Source organism: Vitis vinifera, chromosome 17, assembly GCF_030704535.1.
Source record: "Vitis vinifera cultivar Pinot Noir 40024 chromosome 17, ASM3070453v1".
Classification (NCBI taxonomy): domain Eukaryota; kingdom Viridiplantae; phylum Streptophyta; class Magnoliopsida; order Vitales; family Vitaceae; genus Vitis; species Vitis vinifera.
In genome coordinates, this window is record NC_081821.1 from 19,378,585 (window position 1) to 19,403,607 (window position 25,023).

At 36.6% G+C, this 25,023-nt stretch overlaps 1 protein-coding gene across 5 annotated transcripts in view; it reads right to left on the reverse strand.

Moving 5' to 3' along the window:
• The window catches only part of LOC100257953 (probable cyclic nucleotide-gated ion channel 20, chloroplastic), a 173,716-nt gene that overhangs the window by 46,097 nt on the left and 102,596 nt on the right, over positions 1 to 25,023 (reverse strand). For all 5 annotated transcript variants that reach the window (XM_059734164.1, XM_059734165.1, XM_010665639.3 and 2 more), the window contains 3 exons: positions 14,906 to 15,166; positions 11,328 to 11,473; positions 6,980 to 7,057 (listed from right to left, as the gene is read on the reverse strand). In XM_059734164.1, the coding sequence (XP_059590147.1) occupies positions 6,980 to 7,057; positions 11,328 to 11,473; positions 14,906 to 15,166 (485 nt within the window). The remainder of the gene's footprint in view (positions 1 to 6,979; positions 7,058 to 11,327; positions 11,474 to 14,905; positions 15,167 to 25,023) is intronic.

Consider the following 25,023-nt stretch of genomic DNA (forward strand, 5'->3'; position numbering starts at 1 on the left):
AGGATTCGTTGTCTCTCATTTTTATGTTCTGGAGGGTGCTGATATTCTGCTTGTGTCGAGCAGAGCACAAGTACTGTCCCACGAATGCTTCAGAGAGGTCCCTGAAATTGTCAATAGAGTTAGGAGGTAGGCGATGAAACCATGAGAGGGCCTGCCCTTGAAGGCTGGCGGGGAATACTTTGCATAACAATGCATCGTTGCCAATATCGAGCGTCATAAGTTGTCGATAGTGCATGATGTGATCGAAGGGGTCGTTGGTCCCATCATATGTGGAAAACTTTGGTACGAGGAATCCCCTTGGGGGTTCGTAATGAGTGATATGAGAGCAAAAGGGCGTGGAGAGCATGTCATCCAGCCTTTTGCTGATGGAGCCAATGGGTGGCTCGTTTGGGAGGTTTCTCCCAGCTGGTCGTTCCGCTAGGTGTGAGTGAACGTTCCGCATCGCTGGGGTGACCATGGGGTCACGATGCGGAGGTACGTTCTGCACCATGGGAGCGATCATAGGATCGGGGCGTGGCGCCCGGGTTGTGGCTGCTGGTGGCCTCGATCTCCCAGGCTCTTGTGGGCCTAGTCTTGCGCGCATAGAACTTGACAACTGTGATTTTCTATCACGTTGTCTTTTTGCTGAGAAATGAGTGGAATCTGAGCTTTCCTCACGGGGAGCTCGAGGCATGGGTGTGCGTGGCTCATGGGGCCTTGCGTTGTACGTTCCTGGGACAGCTCCTGTTGACCCAGGATATATTGATTCTGGCTCTGGCCTTGAGTTTGCCACCTGGCCTTTTGAGCACTGACGACGAGGAGGTCCTGATGTTGAGGCTTGAATGCGTAACACAGCGTTTTCTTCCCTTAACCTCTCCGTCTCCTGGAGGAGAGCTTTTAGCTGTTTTTCGCTCGCCAACTGTCTTTTTTCGATGGCTTGACGCCATTCGTGATTATCTTCTTCCTCTCTACCAGATGATCGACTTTGGGAAGGTGTGGCCATCTTTGCTAGTGACTGAATCAAAATAAAAAGTAAAAGTTTCCCACAGACGGCGCCAATGTTGTCGTCTCGCGTATCCGGTGATCCACGTTGCTGCTAGAGGGATGGACACGTGATTCTCAACACACAAGGGGTTCTTGATTCAGTGATTACACCTGCAAAAGGCATCCGGACAGGGTGTCCGGACGCACCCTCCGATGGTTTTGTTAGCCATGGCGAAAGAGAGATATATAAATCAGTTGGCCTTTTACTAGGTATCAAGAGGTTACCAGGGGATCCCCCCTTCTTCTTCGTGCGAAGGTATATATATCCAGCTTCAGGGGTACTGTTCCTCTCATTAATGGTGAGGAGATCTTTTCTGTTGTGATGATGACAATAGGTGTTAGTAGGAGCACTATCATCCTACGAATGGCTGTCAGAGACCATGGTAGGTGATGCAGCTGTCAGAGATCGTGGGAAGCGATTATGCAGAATGATCGTGGGAAGTGACTTGCTGTCACTTCCTCTTGTCTTCTCATTCTGCAGGTGATGGGATGTGGGCCATGGCTGCTTGTTGTGATTGCGTGTAAGACTCGCTTTACTTTAATTGACCATCCAGAAGATTTATATCCGGATGGCTCATGCTGATTATCCGGATGTGTTGTGGAGACTATCCGGATGTGTACGCTCTGCCAGCGTCGTTTGCTCTTCCTTGGATAGGAGAAGATGAAACGTCGTTTGCCTTTCCTTGAGGCGGTCCGGATAGGATAACTGCACCATGCATATCCTTAGGGGAATCCGGATGATGATGGTCCGGCTGATAACACGTGCCACGCGTCACTATGAGCTGCGTGCCACGTGTTTCCCAAGGGGAGGGGTCCCTACAATTATCACCTCTACTCTCACAAATTAATTGGACCTAATCATATGGACTAGAGAAATAATATGGATATGGTAACTAATAACGCAAAAGCTAAAATAGGTAACATTTAGAGCTAGCCATTCCTTATTAATAAACCTACAATAGTCATAATAGGTAACTAATAGAACTATACATACGATTTATGCCAGAAAAAAAAAAAAAATCAAAACTAAAACAAAAATAATAAGAGAATCCTTGAGAGAATACCTAGAAACTCTAATATAGCTTTGATACGATGTGCAAAATTTGAATATAATTTTACATCTTCTCAAACTTGTACAACAGGTCATTTATATACAATAGGAACTGTGGAAATCAAGAAGATACAATTGTATTGTCGACTGTACTGCCAGTTATACCACACAGCTATATCGCACAACTATATTGCATACAATTGTTTCATATTCCAATTTTATTTCCTAATTTTATGAAAACCTTCTCTTAAAATCAAGGATTTGATTTATTTTTATTTTTTTTAAGGTAGATGACCTTAGTCATTTATGTATAAATATTGATGCAAAAATCAGTTTGTACGTAGAAAGTGAAAAATAAAAGAAGTATTTTTTTTTTCTTTTTCTCCCTCAAATTTCTTCATGGAATCAGAGCTACCTCTGAACCATTCAATTCATCTATGACAAAATACAGAATGACCACTAAGGACTCCTCAACCTTAGAAGTCACCTCTACTCAAGAACCTCCTATTCCAATCAACAATGGAGGATCAGATGGGCTCTTCTCATTACTGGACACAAACTGAATAGACAAAACCATCTTCAATGGTCCCATGCAGTCAAGATGTTCATATGTGGCAGAGGAAAGGATGATTACCTCACTAGTGCAATACCTTGGCCTACGAAAGAAGATCCGAAATTCAAAGGATGGAAGGCTAAGAATAATATGGTTATGTCTTGATTAATTAACTCAATTTACAATGACAGAAGGGAAAATTTTATACTCTATGAAATGGTGCAAGAAATCTAGAAAGTAGCAAGGGAGACTTATTCCGATACAAAAGACATAGTAGAGGCATTTGAAATAGAAGCGATCCTCCATGATTTACACCAAGGTGAGTTGTCTGTCACTCAATATTTCAGTCTTTTAACTCGACATTGGCAACAATTGGACATGTTTGAAACTACCAAATGGGATTGTCGAGGTGTGTTCAGGACTCTATATCTTCAATGCGACTGATTATATTAAAAGATAACCTCAACCAACAGTTGGTGAAAAACGATCTTTTTCTATCTTTAATTCTAATAAAGAGAGTGATGTTATGTTATGGCACTATCATATAAGACATCCTAGTTTATTTTATCTCAAAAAACTCTTTCCATCATTATTTACTAAAAGTTCGGATGGTTTTTAGTGTGAAATTTGTCAATTATCCAAGCATGTTCACAAGCCTTATTCAATTCAACCATACAAACCATCTCATCCTTTTTCCATGATACTTAGTGATGTTTGGGGGCCACCTAAGATAAAGAGTATAACAGGGAGTAGATGGTTTGTGTCCTTTGTAGATGATCATATTAGAATTTCTTGAATATTCCTGATGAAAGAAAAATCAGAAGTGGATCAAATTTTCAAAAATTTTTATAACATCATCCAGACCCAATTCCATGAAAAAATACAAGTGTTGAAAATTGACAATGCAAGAGATTATTTCAATTCTATCATAGGGGAATTCTTATTAAAAGAAGGTATAGTTCATCAAAGTTCTTGCATTGATACTCCTCAATAAAATGGGGTAGTCTAGAGAAAGAATAGACACTTGTTAGAAGTTGCAAAGGCCCTTATGCTCTCCTCCTATGTCCCAAAGAATTTTTGGGGAGAAGTTGTAATTACTATAGCTTATCTCATTAATAGAATGTCTTCTTGGGTCTTGAGTTTCAAACACCATGCAAAGTCTTTCTCAAATCTTACCCTAAGACTTGACTTATTTCCTCCATTCCACCGAAGGTATTTGGTTACTCAATCTTTGTTGACATTCCCCAACACCATCAAAGTAAGTTTGATCCCAGGGCCACTAATTGCATTTTCCTAGGATACTCTCCAAACTAGAAGGGCTACAAGTGTTACTTTCTCATAAAAAAAAAGTTCTACAACTCCATGGATGTAACTTTTTTAAAAATCAGTCTTATTATTCCAAAATCGATATTCAAGGGGAGAATAGAAACCAAGAATACCAATTTTGGGAAACAGAGACCATGATTGAACCTCAAATACTTGAGTTTGTTAGTGTTCACAACTTTAATCCTATTTCTCCTACTCTAGGTATGCCTCTCCAATTTATTGAATCCGTAGACACTAAGCCAAGTACTCCTCTTCACCCAAACCAATCTTAAATTGTCAATAATAGTGAGTTCATTGTCTAATTAAGGAAAAAGAAAAAGTCTTAAGAAGATATAGAGCAATGAACACATCTTGGACCAGTATATGAAATTGAACTGAATTCAAAGGGTATACCGTTGCTATTCTCCTGAGAAAAGAAAATATTATGTCACTATGGATGTCACCTTCTTCGAAAATCAACCTTCTCAGCTTTAGTCCACAATAGCAATCGAACCTTCTCAGCTTCAGTCCACAACAGCAATTGAACTTGTAGTGCCCACAACAGACCACAATATTAGGCCGGGGGGAGCTCAACAACATCAACAGGAGCTTCGTGTTTATTCTTGATGTATCCAACCAAGAGAAGTAGAGTCCACCATGGTTTTTCAGCCCTGTCAAGAGTCGGATACTACAGTTCTTCCTGAGGTAAATGATCTTAATCTTCCAATTGCAGTAAGAAAAGGGACCAGGTCCTATACACAGCATCCTATCACTAATTATGTTTGTTACAATCATCTTTCACCTTCATTTCAAACTTTTATATCAAGACTTGTAAAAACAAAGACTCCAAAGAATATTTATAAGGCCTTGAACAAGTCAGAATGGAAGAAAGTAGTCTTAAAAGAAATGGTTGCTCTTGAGAAGAACCATACATGGGATATTGTTAACAAACTAGAAGGGAAAACACCAGTTGGATGCAAATGGGTGTTTGCTATAAAATACAAATCAGATGGATCCATAGACAGGTACAAGGCGAGATTGGTAGCAAAGGGATTCACACAAACTTATGGAATTGATTATCAAGAAACATTCGCCCTGGTTGCCAAACTCAATACCGTAAGAGTTCTACTATCCATAGCAGCGAATCTAGACTGACAACTTCAACAACTAGACATAAAGAATGCTTTTCTCAATAGAGACCTGGAAGAAGAAGTCTACATAGACTTACCACCTGGTTTTGGTAAGGAGCGGAAAGAAGGAAAAGTCTGTAAACTAAAAAAATCTCTTTATGGACTAAAAACAATCGCCTCAACATGGTTTGAAAGATTCACGAATGCCATTTTACAACAAGGATATAAGCAAGCTCAAACTAATCACACCTTGTTTTTCCGCCAAAAAGATGGTAAAATTATTATATAATTGTATATGTGGATGATATTACACCGACAGGAAATGATTATGCTGAAATGGTAGAATTGAAAAAAAGGCTAGCTGTTGAGTTTGAGGTTAAAGATCTTGAATCTTTGAGGTATTTCTTAGGAATGGAAGTAGCAAGAAACAAGAGTGGCATTTCAGTCTCTCAAAGAAAGTATATCTTAGACTTATTAAAAGAGACTGGGATGCTTAGTTGCAAGCCAGTCGATACTCCAATGGATCCATTGAAAAAGATCGGGGAATCAGAAAAAAAGTACTCCCATTAATATTGGAAGATATCAACAATTGGTGGGAAAATTAATCTATCTTTCCCATACAAGACCTGATATTGCTTTTTCCGTAAGCGTGGTAAGGCAGTACATGCATGCTCCATGTGAGGAGCATTTGGAAGTTGTACACAGAATCCTAAAATACCTTAAAGGGTCTCTGGGAAAAGGGTTATTTTTTAAGAAGGGTGAAACTCGAACCATAGAAGGCTATATAGATACAGACTGGGCAGGTTCTGTGGAAGATAGGCGGTCTACTTCTAGCTATTGTACATTTGTTTGGGGGAACTTAGTAACTTGGAGGAGCAAAAAACAAACTGTAGTTGCAAGAAGTAGTGCTAAGGTGGAACTTCGGGCGATTGCTCATGGCATATGTGAACTCTTATGGTTGAGACGTTTGTTAGAAGAGTTAGGTGTAACAAGAATTATGCCAATAAAGATGTATTGTGATAATAAAGCTACCATAAACATATCTCACAATCCGGTTCATCACGACCGAACTAAACACATGGAGGTTGATTGTCATTTAATAAAAAAGAAGATTGAAGATGGAACTGTCTGCATGATCTATGTGCCACAAGTGAGCAAGTTGCTGATTTACTTACAGAAGCTCTCATAAGAAGACCGCTTGAACAACAAATTACCAAGTTGGGCATGTTCAACCTATATAGCCCAAATTGAGGGGGAGTGTTGGAAGTTAGAGTCAAATATCATTTGAATTCCTTTAGTTTCATATAAGTTATTTAAATTAATCTTTGTAGTTTAAATTTTATGCTTACCAGATTAGGAGTCGTATCTAAGTTTGAAACTAAAGATGGCTATCTATTTGATAGTTATCCTTTTTTTTTTCTTTTTTTTTTAGTTTAAATTCTGGTTTCCTAGATTTTGAGGATTCTATTGAAGAGTCCTAGTATAAATTAAGGTTGTATGTTATTCTTTGAAGTAATGAAGATTTAATTACGGTGCATACTATTTTTTCTTCTTTCCTGGTGACAAAAATAAATAGCAGCAAAACCTAATAAATCTGTCATTTTAAAGTGCATCTTTTAACGTATCTAACAGAGAAAAGTTATGAAGACCAAACCAACTCAAGGCTAGAAGTTTGAGCCTAGCCCAATATAAATCAATCAAGACAAGGATCAATTTTATGAAATTTTGGATCTAACAATGGTCCAAATGTTTTGATGACAGATCTATGCAGAAGAAAAGTATATTCCAAAGAATAAATAGAAGATATAAAAATTTCTCCTACAAAAATATGCCAAGTTTTAGAGAACTAAGGTAATTAATAAAGAGAAAAATCATAAGATAAAAGTATGAGAAGCTAAAAATGGATTAAAATCCTACCTTCTAAGATATTCAGGCAACCGTCGATGGCTCATCCACTGCTCAACATCACGACGTCGTAGTGACATTTCTAACCTTCTGAAGAAAGAGAACAAATGACACAATTAGTAAAACTTTCCAATTAGAGAATTAAACAGGTGCAACTAAAACTTCAATAAGAATGTTGAACCACAATATTGAAAACATAGACTTGTTGTATCTTAACAATGGTATTGAGCTTGTAAAGAAAGGTTTTACTTCCCAAGCAATCACAGTGAAATTGAAAGGTCCAAAACCTTCTATTTGTTTTTCATGTTATGAAATCATCATTCTAATATGTGGTACATTACTACAATGGAAGTACATCATTTACCAGAAGTAACTTCTAATGCTGAAGACTTAAACATACATGTGAGAACTTTCATAACTTGATATTAGTCTCATATTACCCCTACAAACCATTTTAAATACCTACATTGTTGGTTTTAGTTGCCAAACAAAATTAAAGATTGGAATGATGTAATGAGCCCAATAACTGGAGGACACTTTAGAAAATAAAAATCATGATCAGGGTTAACAGTGTTATAGCTAAGGACTTAAGGATTTAATTTAAGCTTTTACTTTTGGAAACAAAAGGAAATTACCATAACAGAAAACAACTCCAAAATTTCTATCAAAATTTGAGTAAATAATGCCCAATAAAACTTATAGATCAAATAAAAAATATCTATACTTTTCCTTATTTCTTTTTCCACCATAAAAAAAAAAAAAAAAAAAATCATTTGGAAACATGCTATGAACAATTGGCTTTCATTTTTTTCTTGTTATCCATGATCCATCACATGAAAGTGTCAATGTGATCAAGACAAGGTTTCCAATGCATGGATGAGATGGTATAAGAACAAATTTACACTTCAGAATCAACTTCTCCAGTTCCTCTTCCAAAATTTGACTCCATACTTATTTGGCGCAAAGGAAGACTCCATAGGCTAGTTCCTAGAACCAAACAAATGTTATTTGGTTAAAATCAAGCATATTTTTCTAGAATCAGATCTTTGAACATTTCAATGGAATGGTTACAGCTGTGTTGGAATATTAGAGAACTCCACTTAACTCCATCCTACACCACCAAAGCAAAGAACTGGCCAATCTTCTTTACTTTTTCCTTAAAACCAAACATCAACAAAGAAGCAAAACTTCCCTCCATTTTAACAAAATTTAGGTGGATCTTCTCTTAACATAGACCTAATGACAATTTATTTGTCTTGCCTTCCTCAACTTATTAACAACAAAGTATAAAAAAATTTTTGAATAAAAAAATGCAAGGCAACAAAATCTTGTTACCTCCATTAATCTATTGTTTCTTATCATACTTTGAACTACCTTTCGGGGTATAATTTTCAGCTTCATTTCCATCTATAATAATTTCAACAGTGGTTTCATATCTTACAATAGTGCCTAAAGCTTTGCATGATCTCCACAATTTTAAAATTTAACTCCTATAAGATATTGCATTTTACTTGTGGAAGAATATAATTAGGAAAGATTATAATTGTATAATTTTTTAATTAAGGAGAGAATTAGGACAATCCCGTAATTAAAGGGATATAGTATAATTAGGTTAGGAAGGTTTTTATTTTTTTGTGTTAGGAATTTTTGTATCAATATGTGGGTCTATATAGGTTGAAATCAAGGATGAAATTTATTCTCTTACTTTCCAATTCTTCATATTCTACATGGTATTAGAGCTTTAGGCTTGTAAATCTGGGAAGAGAAGAAAATTTCAGCCTTCATTGCCGAGTTGAAGATTGTAATCAACCATCATTGTCGACCTTAAGGTTTCCCTCTCACCTGAGTCGCACCATTATTTGTGTTGCAAACATAGCTTTGCACTAAAGCAACAGACCTAGATTGTGAACTCAACATGAAAGCAAGCAGAGACCTCAGCCATTGTCCTTGCGTCATCGCCTTCACAGAAGGAGGGGATGAGTGGAAGACGACTTTTAAGACTAAAGGTGGTCTTTATGAATGGCTAGTGATGCCATTTGGGCTATCAAGTGCGCCAAGCACATTCATGTAGTTAATGAACCTAGTTCTTTGTCCATTTATTGGAAAAAATTTGGTAGTTTATTTTGATGATATTCTCATCTATAGTAAGAATAAGGAGGAACACTTATCACATCTCAAGATTGGTGGTTTATTGGAAGATTGGTGATAATGCTTACAAGATTGATCTTTCAGCTAATACAAATATTTCCAATACTTTCAACGTTGTTGATATCTTTGAATACTTTCCTCTGGATTGGTTTTCTTTACAACCACAAAACTCATGGATGAGTTTTCTTCAACTGGAGGGGATTGATGCAGCACAAGATCATCATTAGTTTCTATTTTAAGTTCTTCATTAGTTTCCTTTTTAAGTTCATCATTAGTTTCCTATTTCTTTCCTAGTTTTCCTAGTTTCTAATTATCTTCGTTTCATATTTGTAGTTTCCTATTTAAGTTATTTCCTTTATTTTTGCATTGCAAACATTATTTAAAAGCTTATTGTAATTGTTAGGAGTTTAATAAAAAATTTCAGAATTATACCCTAATTTTCATATCCTATTGTGATCTTTGTATTTGTTCTTGAATGTTTTTTTGTTTCGTTTCAAAACAAACCTTCTGTTGCTCCAAAATATTTGAAATCTTTTAAATATTTTATTAATTGGATTAGATTTTGGATCATAGTTTATAAAATTGATATGCATTCTAAGTCAAGTTTCATTTCACTTAGGCATGTGTCCTAGATGAGCCTTACACCTTTTAAAACTATGCCTACAGTGTGTTGAAATGCCATGACCTAGTTCTTTACCTCAAAAATTTCCAACATGGTGTGTTGAGTAAAAGATAAATTTGTAACCACAAAAAACAATGTGAAAGAAAAAAATGATGAGAATTGTTATTCATCATTGGCAATGAAGATTGATAGACACATAACTCTTTGAAACCAAGAAATAACCAAAGAATGAAAGAGTCTAAAGATTTGATACGATGAAGTTGAATATACCTATTAGTGTATTTTGGATAATGATTCAATACAATCTGATAGGCATCTATATAGAACTACAAAGAAAAAAAAAACTAACATCCTAAAATCAAAGAATTTGACATGGAAAATATTGGGAAAAAAAAGAAGTAATTTCCTATATTTGAAAACCAGCTAATAATCAGCCTTTGACTTCCCTATTCTATAAGGATTCTTAACTGATGTGTCAACACTTTGATAGGTGCTCTTTGGGTACCTAGGACAATTACACATAAGTGGCATGCTTACAAACCATCAGGTGCAATGTTAAGAGGTTACTTTAAACTTGCTAAAGAGGGTTTGGCCACTAAGAAAGGGGATGTTAATTCTTAGGCCTTTCAAACCTAAGTGTCAAGAGAGATTCTACCATTATTAATTTTTGGGCGTCTAAGCGGAAGAGAGGTTAGTTGAAGTTTAATGGATGACTTGACTAGATATTTCTAGAAAGTTGGGATGTTCTTTTACTTGTGTTCTATGCTCAACTAGTCAAGTTTTGAACCATCTAGCCAAACAAGAGTAAAGTAGTTGGCCTCTTTTCTAGGAGATTTTTTACCTCGTTGAATGTGTAGTGTTTTCTGCACATGGACTATTTTTCTCGCCTAAACCTATGCCTTTATTTTTTATTTTTTTGCTGCAATTTAGGCATAGTTTTAGCTTTTTGATCCGTCATTGTATGGTTTAGAAAGCTTTCTTGTCATTCGTTGTGCTTAACATTTCAATATAATGGAGTTGTTTCTAATAGAAATAAATAAGTTTTACTACATAATGGGGCCCCAAAAAGTATTTAATATTGCAAGTTAAGCATTCAATAGATACATATGGAAAAAAGGCAATTACATTGGGAACTAAAATGGTTTTAAGTGAAACTAACATTGCAAACTTTGCATCATATAGTCTATTCTTGCAGTTTTAAAGGTCTACATATACATAAGTTTAGAATGCATACATTTCCCTTCCAAGCTTTACAGCTCGCACTTTGTAAATTCAAATATTTAGAATTGAAGAAAAGTGTTAAATCTTACAATTCAATGTGAAACAACATGCTCTTTAATGAATAATTACAAGTGGGATACGCACATGCCATTAGTTCTTTATTATCAAAAAGTATTCCATACAATTCATTCTTTTCATAATGGTGATCAAAAATCACAAAAGAAAAAGGAAAAAAAAAAACAAAGAAAAAGCTCTAAGGAAAAGATAACATTACAAACAACGTTGCGCATGTAAGGATTAGCATGTCCCAATCAAGATCTATACAGGTACAAACATTTAAACAAGCAACTGTTATGGTGAAAGTTGTACCTCCGTCCAAGAGCCTGTAGGAAGTTCTGCATATTTCCAATTAGAAGAGCAAAGAGCAACAGGCCTAGACCAATAATGGCCATAGTAAAAATGACTTCCCAAAGAAAATAGCTTGGAGTTTGATTCCCAGCCAAAGTACTGATTTGCTTTAAAAATCACCATATTCAGAGAATATTGTCATGAGAGTTATAGATAGCATATGCAATTCATAATGTATCTATCTGAATCAACAATGCAAGTAATCTCTTATCACTCCAATAATATAATGGCGCAAGAAGTAATATTTTACTAAACAGAAATGGCTGCAGCAATACAAAAAGGCATAGCTATAAAATTTGGGATATAAACATTATACAATTTTACGCAATCTTTTAGGGATAGAAACATTCTTAAGGCGCTTCTCTCAATTACTACTAAATTTTAGTTAGCATGTAACAAGAGGTCATTAAATTGTATTGGAAGCTATTCTAGCTTGAAGATGTTAACTATTGAATTTGGTGGTGAAGTTGTAGGATGATCTCATTTGGGAAGTGAACCATCACAAAAATTGGACAAATTTGAAAGGGCAATACAATATTTTACATTATAAAAGGCACAACAAGAATGTGTGTATAGATGTATATGAACTATCTTGAAAGAAGCAGTCTGAATTAAGGTGTAATACTAAGGTATTAAGCACATGCCTCAAGCTTCCTCTCTCCTTGGAACATGATAGGCCTCCTATACATTATGTGTATGCTAGAAAAGGGAAGAGAAATGTACTGCCACCTGGCAGTTAGTTGTAACAGTCTTAGTATAGGTTAGGTAACAATCTTCATACAAGCTAGAATGGTTTAAATAGGAAAAAGAGGGAATTAGTTAGGGCTGGTTGTTCTATGAATCTGGTAGGAGAGTGACAGCCTCTCGAATAGCTATCTTAGTATCAGTTTGGTCTTTTTTTTTCTTGTAATTCTTGAAATTCAATAACAATTCTCCATTATATACCTATCAATTTGGTATCAAAGCATCGATCCAGATGGCTCAAAAAAAGAATGAAGGTCGAGTGGATTCTCTAGAGAAGGAAGTTGGAGAAATCAGAGAGGAGATGTAGCGCTTACCGAGAATGGAAAAGACAGTGATGGACCTTGCCCAGAACGTAATGCAAGTTCTGCAGTCGTTGGAAGAGACACAGAAGGAGATGGCAGCATTGCCATTGGGGCAGGTCACGACGACTGCTGCTCAACGAGAAGACCATGCAAAATGGATCCCTGGAGTTGGGGGAACCAGTGGGGATTGGATAATGGCGGATGAGATGAGGTGAGGTGGAAACGGGGAATGGCGTGGCAGACGGCGATTGGAGATGCTTGTATTTACGGGAGAAAACCCGGACGGCTGGACCTTCCTAGCTGATCAATACTTCGCGATGTATGGACTCACGAAAGAGGAGAAATTAGTCGTCGTTGCAATGAGTTTAGATGAGGACGCACTCTCTTGGTACCAATGCACTAATTCGAGGGAGGCGTTTGGGAGTTGGGAAATTATGAAGAGGTGACTGTTGCTTTGCTTCCGTCCGACTCAAGAAGGGAGCCTTTGTGAGTAGTTTCTGGCAGTGCAACAATAAGGGATAGTGGTAGCATACCAGCGGGAATTCGAGATTCTAGCGACTCCCTTGAAAGGGATTTCTAAGGAGGTAATGGAAAGCACGTTTATGAATGGGCTGCTTCCTAAGATTCGGGCTAAGATAGGTCTTCGACAACCATATGGGCTGGGCCACTTGATGGAAATGGCCTAACGGGTTGAAGATAGGAATTTAACCCTGAGGGCGGCCTGTGAACCAAAGGACCCAAAGAGCACCAAAATGTTGTCATCTGCAAATTGAGGTGATTGGAAGATTGGGGAAAATTTTCAAACTAAGGCAATGGCTGTTAGCGAGAAGACGATGAACCAGCGATGTGAGATTCCAATAAAGAGATTGACGGAATCAGAGCTTCGAGCCTGTAGAGAGAAGGGGCTCTGTTTTAAGTGTGATGAGAAGTTCTCACCTGGTCATTGTGTAAGAAAGAATTAAGGGTTTTATTGGTGCACGAAGATGAGGAGGAGGAGGATATTCAGTTTGACGACAGAGCAATTGAAGAACCTTCACTCATCGAGCTGAAAGACGCTGTGGAATTATCTCCAAATTCCATGGTTGGTTTAACTATGTCGGGGATTATGAAAATCAAAGGGATGATCGGATCAAAAGAGGTAATCATCCTTGTAAACAGTGGGGCTACCCACAATTTTTTATCCCTTGATTTGGTTCAACAATGAGCACTTCCATTAACTACAACAACTAGTTACGGGGTGATGATGGGAACCGGGATATCTGTGAAAGGGAAGGGCATCTGTAGGGGAGTTTGTATTTCGATGCAAGGGCTCACTGTAGTGGAAGACTTTCTTCCACTTGAATTAGGCAACATTGATGTAATTCTGGGAATGCTTTGGTTAGGGACTTTAGGAGACGTGAAAGTAAACTGGAAGATGCTAACAATGAAGATCAAAATGGGGAAGGCAATGATAGTGTTAAGGGGAGACCCAAGCCTTAGTCGAACTGAGGTGTCTCTTTAAGGAAATGGCTAGAGCATTGCAGCACCATAGCCAAGGGGTATGGGTGGAACTCTGTCAGACTTCCACCACTTCGGGTTTGAGTGAAGGAGTACAAGAGGTCCCAAAAACAGTCAAAGAAGTGTTAGCTCAACATCAACTAGTTTTTGGGCCAATGATGGGGTTACCACCAAGTCGTGATATTGACCACGCCATTCAATTAATTCCGTGAGCATCTCAAATTCAAGTGCATTGGTGAGACATGTCTATGATAACGCTGCATATTGCAGCGTGATGGACTAACCTAATGGAATTTAAGTCAAAGTGAAGATTGTTCAAAAGTTATCTCAAATTCCTGTTTGGTACATATTCCTTATAGTAAAGAATATTGCACAAAATATATCATATATTAATACTTTTTTTGTAAAAATATGTTTCCTTTCTGGAATAAGAAGAAAGCGTTAGAAATATCTCTAAAAATATTCCAAGTCATGAGACGGAAATATAAATATAGAGTTGATATAGAATAGGTAGAGATATGAGGAAAAGTAAAAGGCAACTGGTAGAGCAAGGCTGCATTTAGGGTGCAGATGCTAAAAGCAGGGAAAATGGGATTGTTCAAGGGCTTGGCATTTAGAATTTTTTTTTTTTAATTGTAATTTCTCTTTGTATTGTAGATTAATTATCTCCCATCCTTGAATGTAAGCATGATTACTCGAACCACACTATGTATCTTTGTTTGGGTTGCTTTGTTTTCATCTATATTGTATAACACATGGTGTAAAAGCTTCTGCTGTAACAGCACACCATCTTTCATGAAATTACTGGATTTTAAGCTTCTAAACCTGCACTTTGGTGCGCTTTCTTGATCTTTGTCTCTAAGTAAATAAGAGTTTCAAAAAGACCTATTGGAACTAACTTCGGATAAAGATGTAAACAAAGTACATAAATCAATAAGCATAAATGAGTCTTTGCTAAAATAAATATCCAAAACAAAGAAGTTATAGAACGAATACCTGGAACCCCCAAAACAATGAATATGTATATCTTGTCACAATGCTATGTTTTGTGGTAAGATTGACAGCTTGAGTGTAGATCCCATATGGGAAACCATCATCACTGAAACAAGCACTAGCATTTTCATTGCTTTTCCAGAGCGGCCATCCTGGAAGTGGCATAAAATCTCCGATTTTGTCCCCATGACCACAATCAATGAAATCCATACACTTATCGATTTTGGAGTCATGGCAGGCATCTCGAAGACACTGATTTACTCTCTGGGCCAAGAAATAGTAAATAGAAAAAGAAAGTGAGTACTTAGAAACCAAATCATCAACTATGTTCTAACAAACCAAGGGCAAAAAATATGTAAGTTACTGACAAAGAGAGCAAATATATTATACTGTCAAATTGAAATATCCAGATTCTATTATTCTTGACAAACTATTATCTAACAAGAAATTAAATCCAAAAATAATGAAATTTTGTTATAAGTATATCAAATAAAATAAGGAATCTATTTTGATCAACTTCAAGTAGTTAAATATGTTGCATAAATTCACATGCAGTATAAATTTATGATGGTAAAAGAAGTTGACTGATAACATGTTTACGAGCACAAAGTTTTACAGGTAATTAGAGCTATAAACAGAGGCATATGCAAGAATGCTATTACATAAAGAAACATATAGGAAGCAGGAAAGGACTACATACACAGATAAAGGCCTATTACATGTGGGATATTTCTCTAAATAAATAATTGGTGCATTGGACAGTTTCATATTATACTCATCCTCCCCTAAGTCTGCTGACAGTAGAAACATTTGAAACTCACTCTACTGTTATTTATTTTAAAAATTTGAACAAGAACAAGGGAATTATGCTCTTCCACTGAAAGAGCAATTACTTTCTTTGTCATTCATTCTTTGAGGTTCTAATACGTACGAATGCAAACTCTATTAAAAATAACTCTCTATGTTTAGCTTAGAAAATGTACATTCACACATGTACCTGTGCATGAGCCTAGATTTTTTAAATTACTATATCCATGTCAGAACAGCAGACAAATTTTGGCATACACAGATAACAGATATAAAGATCCCCTACAATTCTTCTCCTTAAGTTGGAGAACAATTGTCCATGACAAGCAGCCATCCTAATATTAGTAATAATCAAGTTGCCCTAACTCTTTTAGTGAAACATCTACCAATGTTTAGTTGTAGCCAAAAGAGGAAAAACCTGCACAGCATTCACTACTACTTTGATTAAATGGAGAATTGCCAAGAAAATGAAAAAAATAAGGAGAGAAGATTTGAACCATGGGACAAAAAATTTTGAAATCAAGGAAAAAGATGGGTGTGGAAGAACATGGCTAGTGGTTATGAAATGGGGCAATGACCCACTGATAACACAGGGATTGAAACAACAAAGAATTCATCATAGTTTAGAAGCAGAAGGTTAGGACTGCTACTGGTGGGATTCACTTGAATCTTCTACAAAAGCTCTCATGTTGTTTTGTATCATCACCATCTTCATGGACTATATCCCTATACAGTTACCAAAATGCTTACTTGAGATATTTTTTTGTAGGAAAAGGTCAGCCACATTGATGTTTGACGTGTCCAAGTTTTTCATAGGAAAAGGTCAACTGTTAGCCCCTCAACATGGAGCATGGGGCACCAAGGCTTCATGGGGCAGCACCTTAGCCTCATGAGTAACCTATGACAAAGGCAAGGTGGCACAAGGGTGCAATGCCTTGTGCAATAAGACAGCTTGGTGAGCCATGGGTGCAATGTCTTGGCCTGTTGCAGCACCAAGATAGACTTAGATGAGGCATAGCAATGCAGCAACAATGAAGCTGACTCAGATGGGATGCTTGATGCTTGGCACAAGGGCGCAATACCTTGTGCACGAAGATGAGGAGTCATGGGCACAATGCTATGACCAGTTACTGCATCAAGAAGAGGGCATGGGCAAGGTAAGGAGTTGTAGTAGAAACAAGATGGATGCAAGAGCAGGTTGCCTCAACACGGACATGATCTAGATGTAATGGGAACACTTGAGCATGGCTGGCCGGTATGCTTAAGAAGCAACAAGGGCCTACAAATGCACACAACAGGCTTATGGGGGCATGTTGTGAGGTGTGCGGGCCAAAAGAGGGCTTGACACACACACAAGCTGCATAGGGAGTGTGCAGCAGGTTGCCTAGAGGCACTACAACAAGCTGGTGAGGCATGTTGTGAGGTGTGCATGCCAAGAGAGGGCTTGGTACGCACACGGGCTGCAAAGATAGCATGCGGCAGGTTCCCTAAAGATGCTACAATAGGTTGGTGAGGCATGTTGCGAGAGGTGGAGGCCAAGAGAAGACCTGACACACACATGAGTTGCATAGAGATGCATGTAGTGGGTTGACTAGAGATGCAATGGCAAGGTGATCGGATGCATGGCCGATTCAAGCGCATGAGTAGGCTGACTCAAAGTACAAAAATGAGCAGATTTGATGCAGAACACAAGAGAGACGTCTTGAGATTAGGGCAAGCCCAAGGAAGACATGTTGCACCACAAACTAAGGACTTGAAGGGTTAACATGTGGACTGATGTAAGCAGCAGTAGCAGCATGAGGAGTTTCAAATGGATGAGGAATGGGTAGAAGACATTTGAAATCTTAGAGTTGGATTCAAAGTGTGATTGCAATTTGAGTTTGAGTAGGAGTTCAGATTCTTATTGTGATTGTAGTTTGAGCAGGACTAAGATTGTTTGTCCTTAGTTCAAATAGGACTAGTTGATGTCATAGCCTATGAATAAGAGTTTGGGTAGGACTAGGATTATTGATTCCTAGTCAAAATAGGACTGGTTGGTGTCACACTTATAAAAAGAGGGATGAAGTACCTTTCGAAGGATCATGAGAGGGATCACGAATGAGATAGCATGAACTAACCAACGAGAATGTGGGAATCTTGCTAAGCTAAGTCTTGTATTGTTATTTAGAGAAGAAATAAAATATAAGCTGGGGGGGGGGGGGGGGGGTTGAGCCCAGTGACCTTGTGTTTCTTATGGATTTTCTTCATTGCAACCTTGTATGGGTTTCAGTAGCCTGGCTTAAAGGGCTTCTAAACATCGCACAAACATGGACAACTTGTGGGAAAGTCCGTGCCCGTGGCATCAACCACAATGATGTTCAGGTGTCTAAGTTTGAGGACAAAGCAAAGCAAACTCAAAGATGGAAAAGAGATGGCAAGTATGAAGCAGTTGCCTAAATGATCAATCAAGTCTTAGAGAATTTTGCAATTAATCTTCTGAGTGAGTTTTAAATTGATCAAAATATCTTTTTAAGTGTGACGAATTTACTTATAAGAGTTATCACAATGAGAGCTAGTTAGGCTGCTATAGCACCACACAAGTAACTAACTGACCTAAGTGGAAAATCCAATGTTAGCAATATGTGATTCAGGATGATGGTGGTTTCCCTCTTCCTCTTAATCCTGTCAAAAAGGATTTGGCTATTCTCAAGCTCTTCCTATCTATGCAGGCTTCGAAGTCTTATCACCTAAAAACGAATGTCAAATCACCTAAGACTATCAAATCATCCATATGGTCAATGGAAGGATAGGCCAAGCTCACTACAAAACTACAAGTGATATCAACCTCTTTAAGCCCTACTCCTTAAGCAAGCGTAAAGCATGTGCTTTTTATATTGTGAGGCACTTTTAAGGGAAGTGTAGGAGATGCTCTGGATGCAATAGAGATATCCTCATGAAAGCCAACTCTCCATCCCTTACAGAGGTTAGAAGGTAGTACTAGTAATTCAAAATACCCCCTCAATGGGGTGAGGAAAGGCAAGTAAAGCCATCAAGTGAAGATAGGAATTGATCTCCAAGCTTAGCAAACTGGAGATTGACCACCTATCTAGGGTGCAACTTGGTGAAGTTAGCCTGGTACAGCTGAAACCTAATCTGACCTTCAAATGGACTTAGGAAACTAAATTTGTATTCAGGTTGGTTTTGTTTTGAAAAATATTTTCTGATTTTATAATTTATTTTTCATTTAATAATTAGTATTATTACTATTTATATTATATTTTAAAATTCTTAAAGAAAAACATGTTGAAACCAATCCAACATACAACCTCAACATGATCAAACCTAAATCTAACATTTGTAACCCAAGGATAGCCTAAGCAACACCAATTCAAGTCAAGCTTAATCCAAGTTTTGAAAATGATGTTGAATTGAGCTTGAGGTGTACCTCAACCTAGAGCTTAGCTTGCATTAGGCTGTGGTTGCTAACCTAAGGCAACTTGTTGAGTTGAAGCCTCCTCCCAGTCTCCCACCTTAGCATGTTGCAGGTGACCTTTCTTTCATCCACTTTACAAGGTGACTTCTTCCATCCTAAGACGGTGAGACTACAAACCGGCATTTACGGAGCTTGACTATTCACTCAAGCAATGGGCACCCACACCAAGTTTCCACCATGTCCTACTGTAGGGAAATCCAAAAAATATGGTTGTAGGAGCAACATGGGGATGGAATGCACGTGATGGTTTTGTTAGAACCTCCACATGGAATGAGATCACTAATAACGAGGCTACTCAAGGTGCTTGTGTCACTTGTTGTACATTTTAGAATGAATACATGGTGCAGACTTTTAGATCTATGTTGTGTCAGCAGGAAGTTGGAAACGAACAATAACTAAAATTGAACCTCATATCTTGATTAAGGGAAACCAATTTTTCTATGCATTTTTAGTGACTTGAAATGAGAGGCATTTCCTTGCATTATTAATTTAAACTGGATGGAACAAGTAAACAGTAAGCCAGTTCTCAAGCTTTATGATGGGAACAAGTATAAGCTACTTCCCCTTAAATTGTTGTATCCCACACCCTAAAACAACTGTAAGCTTATTTTTAAACCAACAAACTTAAGAAGGTTACAAATCCCTATTTTTTTTTTTTTTTTCCATTCTATACTGGAACAAAGGCTTCAAAGAACAAAACTAAGCAAGACTTAGCCAAGGAAAAGAAAAAGTAAGCAATAAAGCATCTCGTTGCAGATTTTATGTTCTTCACCACTGAAGGTAGCGAAGATGTACAAAAATCAATTTTCCTAAAAGTTTAAGCTTGCAAGATTTGGTCCCACAATATATATCATGCTCTCAAACACCCTCCTTTACATGTAGTTTCCATTTTTGAGCTTACATGATGGGCTTAATAAATTAGGGAAATAAACATGTGGTGGTGAGGTTAAAACACTTGACCTTCTGCCAAACGAGGCTCTAATATATCAATTTTCCTAAAAGCTTAAACTTATAAGATTTGGGCACACACTGTATGTCATGCTCTCCAAGAGAATATTCTATATACAACTAGCCCTAAGTAATGGTTGACACCAATTTTTTTAAGTGTCCACTTAGATAAATACTCTTGATCTATTAAAAAAAAAAATCCAGATGTGAGGTTTCCCACACGAAATGAAAACAACAAGTTGTTTCCCCTAATGATGTTGATAAATCTCTTTTAAAACTGATCAACAAAAACCGAACAGGATCCATCTCTAATTTCCAATGCCACTCCTCTCACCACTTCTCATGATCTTATCTCTTCATCTTCACCAACAACCTCTATGCAGAACAATTTGTCTTCCCTAGGTTTGATCTGGTCTTCAAGAAAACCTTTTAAACATGAATCAAGAAAGCTAAGATTTGGATGGAAGAAGGAAACCAAGATAAAATTGAAATTTGTGAAGGATTGCTTAGATGAAAGGAGAAAATCCATAGAGTTGTAAAGATGTGAAAATAGAAGAAGGAAATGAAGAGGTGATATGAGCATAGGTTTAGATGTAAGAACGAAAGTAAGACAATGATTGGAACATGAGGATTGAAGAAGGTAAAGAATATAGCAATAGAAGCATCAGGTGAGCTTGGCAAAGAACTGGAAATCTTTTTGGCATTTCTTGTTACATGGTCTAATGGCAACAGTGTTGCCATTAACTTCTCAAGCAACAAAAATGAGGTGCTAAAATGATTTCATAAGATGACTTAGATTATTTACTCTTAGTTATTGTGGCCTTGCCAAACACTAGAGGACAATTGGGTCTTTTTGCACTTGAAGTGAGGTAAACCCTATATTGAAGGTCTTCTAGCAACCTTCAAAGCAAGGGAAAAGGCAAAGCAAACCCTCCACATCATGTTGTGGGCCCTGGAAAAAGCTATAGCTGATATTACAACCATGAGTTAGTCAACCCTAATCACAGTGGCCAAAGACTCTCCAGGTTGCTGAAACAAATCAAAAAGATAAAAATCCACTTCTACAGTTGACATTATGTAAAGATCAGAGAACATAGGACAATGTGGAGTTGAAGATTTGGGAGCTTAGAGTTTGAAGATCAATTTTCCATGTAAGATTTTAACCCCTACTTTAGATCTGTTAGATATTTTGGAATACATTAAAAATTCTTTGGAAAATCTCAATCTAGATTAGGGCTTGTTTAATTAATTTTTAGATTAAAAAGATTGAAAATTTATAAACATAAGTAGAGTTACTAATAAAGCTTGAAAAATTTTCGAATATTTGAATTAATAGATCTAGAAAAAAAAATATAGAAGAAAATAAACTATAGTTTTGGATGTGGAAAATAATAATAATAAATAAATAAATAAATTAAACTTGTGAGTATGGAGGTTGAAAGATTTGAAAGTTGAAAACAAAAAATAAAAAGGTTTTGTGGTTGTACATGCCTCCATAGTAGGAAAAAAAATATTAAATTAAAAATATTACAAAAGTTGCTTGCAACAAGATATTGCAGGAAAAAAATGCTTTGGATGTTGATTTTTGTGAGAAAAAAAAAACGAAAACAAATAAAATTTGGACTAATGCAAGAGAGAATAGGTAGCAGTGGCGGAGTTTGTGGAGTTGTTTTAAAAGCAATTGAGGATAATTGTTGGGTAACAGTAAGTTATGGGATAATTGTTGGGTAACAGTAGGTTATGGGGTAACTGTTAGGTAACAATAGGTTATAGTATGATATTGGAAATAATAATAATAATTGTTTTTAGTAAAAGTTTTAATTAAGTTGAAGTATATAAAAGAAATAAATGGTTAGAATAAGATTTGGAAGAAAAATGAGTTTTACAAAAATTTGGAAATTCACTAATTTAAATTATTATTATTATTTAGGAAGTTGAATATAATATAAGGGATAACAATATTAACATAGAATTTTTTTTTTAAGATTATAAAACTTAAATTTTTTTTAGATAAATGGTAATAACTATTTTTTTTGTTATGTTAGGTTCTTTAAGGTTTGAGTGCTTATTTGAGGTAAGGGAAATTAATTTGATTTTGTAAAAGAAAATAATTTTCTTTTTATATGTTATTTTGAAATGTGTAAAATGTTATTTTTGTTTATTTGCATGGATAAAACATATTTTGTATGGAACATATGTTAGGACATTTTTTTCATTTTGTTTATAACAAAAAAAAAAAAATTGAAGATATTATGTTTTATAAGTTTGAATAAATGAAACAAAATATTTGACTATGATTTCTTTTGCCCTAGTCAACGGGATATAACAGTTGACCTTTATATTTCATGGTAGGGAATGTAATTGATTTAGACCCTACCCTCTAAGGGTTTGATTAGAAGTTACTAGTACTAATAGTGTTTGCTTCGGTCCACCTTAAAAGGAACAAATTTGAGGCTAACCATCCATTTGTAAAGTCCCACCTAACTGGGCACCATTTGTTATATGATAATCAGAGTAAAAATGTTTTAAATGCATTTGATTTGAATTTGATATGAAATTGTTTTGACATAAATGTAACATCCCTAGTTTTCAATATTAATACTTTTGAAGTTTCCTTTTAACCACCTTCTTACTAAGCAAGCAAAAGCATCACTCTCTTGTCTATCCCTTACCAAGCTTAACGTATGCATGCCAACTAAGGATGGGGTGTTGGAAGGCACGCAACCAACCATTAAGTGTCAATAAGGATGCAACCAAGCACGAGGTTTCGAAGAGAATGCAACCAAGTATAAGGTGTCAAAAGCATGCAATCAAGCATGAGGTGTCCAAGTATGCAACCAAGCACGAGGTGTCCAAGGCATGCAACCAAGCATGAGGTATCCATGCATGCAACCAAGCATGAGGTGTTGCAATGAATGCAAACAAGCATGAGGTGTCGAAATGCATGCAACCTAGAGGACACTAAGCCACCTTCATTGCTTGACACCTAGTATGGCATGGTGACTTAGCAAGCTACTGCACCTGCCAAGTAGCTGCAAGGATTAAGCACATGCCACATGTCGTCTCCACCAAGTTGCTGGACCTACTAAGCAGTTATGAGGATTAAGTACATGCCATGTGTCATCTCCAACAAGCTATTGCACCTACCAAGCAGCTATAAGGATTAAGCATGTGCTACATGTTGTCTCCGGTAAGCTGCTGCACTTGCCAAGCAATTGCAAAGATTAAGCATGTGCCACATATCATTTCCATGCAATAAGGGAGACACTAATCCCTTCCCTTTGATTGACACCTAGTAATGAGTCACCTATGTGTTTACTTACCTTAGGTCTCTATAAATAGGGTGTTCACCAACTAAGAAAGAAAAGGAAAGAGGTAATGGAAAGCCTCCTATGGTGGTGCTATTCTAGAGATTGGATATTTGAGTCGTCATAACGGATATAGTGCAACAGTTTCAGTCTAAAAGGTGAATGATCTTATAATACATGATTTTACATAGTTTTAGAATTATATATCTCATGTTTAAAATGTTATATGTATTCATTAATTTTTTAATATCATGAGATATGCTTTGAAAATGTGTTGGTAAAATGTTATGTTTATATTAAATATATGTTCCTTGGATCCTTGATATACATGCATATAAATAGTTAAGATGATTCAATGATCATGAAGGGATGGGTACAGTTTAGGGAAGCTCTGTTTAAGGAGGCTGGGTTTTAAGTGGGACCATTGTGACCACTCCAGTCTTTCTTAGGAGCTTACCTAGTACATACTATTCATTGAAAATCATTGGTATTATCATTATGGTACTTTACATTAATTGCTTTGGATGTGATTATAATATACCCTAGACCTATATCGTGTCATAGAGATGGAGGGGTACACTATAGCCAATTGACCTAGTGATCTTTTGTGTCAAGAGATGAAGGGGCACTGGAGCAGTTTGTATGAGAAACATGCCAAGAGATGTAAGGGCATTGTGTCTATAAGGCATAATGATATGTGAGACATATGTCGCTTACGGATGCATATGTGATATATGCCGATGGAAGAAGGGGCATTGTAGCAGTTATATTGCATGATATTGGGATGTGTCGAGAGTTAGAGTAGCACTATTCTCGTGGATTATGCATGTGTTTGATTGATAATACATCGGGTTGTCCGATGTTGTACACTTACTTGATTGATATACTATATATTATCTATGTTGAGTGTTACATGCATGATGAAACATTTTTTTCTATTTTGGACCGATTATCCTAAAAAGTGCATTATATGATCATTCACTAAGTTATACTCACTTTGAAGTTCCCAAAATTTTTCAAATGAGAACCTAGTAGAATCATATACCAAGCAAGTTCCAAAGGACAAACAACAAGGCATATAGCCATTGTTGTCCTTTTCTTTTTACTTCTCTTTGAATAGATCATTGGCATGTAGCCATTTCCTTAGGTATGTACAAGTTTTTGGTCCCTTAAGGCCAACTTTTATGTACTAAAAACTTTGTATCTCGGAAGAGTAATGATTATAAAGTTCCTTTAATAGGTTTCTTTGTATTACTCTTAACACAGTTTTTTGATCACAAATTAATTTCCCTTCGTAGGATAGTATCTTCATCTCAGTCTTTAGACTAAAGAGGCATTGTCTTGCGGGGATGGTGCCTGCAAGGGCCGAGTCATCACAATAAATATCAAAATGTTTGGTTGAAATTTTTTTAATGTATTAACATGTTGAACCTAAAAGTTTTTATGAAAAGGTTTATGCGTTATATCTCATATTTGCATTTATAATTAAAAATGTTTGATCCATGAAAATGTATTAATATTCCTTATTGGGCTTTGAGTTCATTCATTTTCGTCGATAGTTTTTTCGGTACACTCAATTCGGGCGA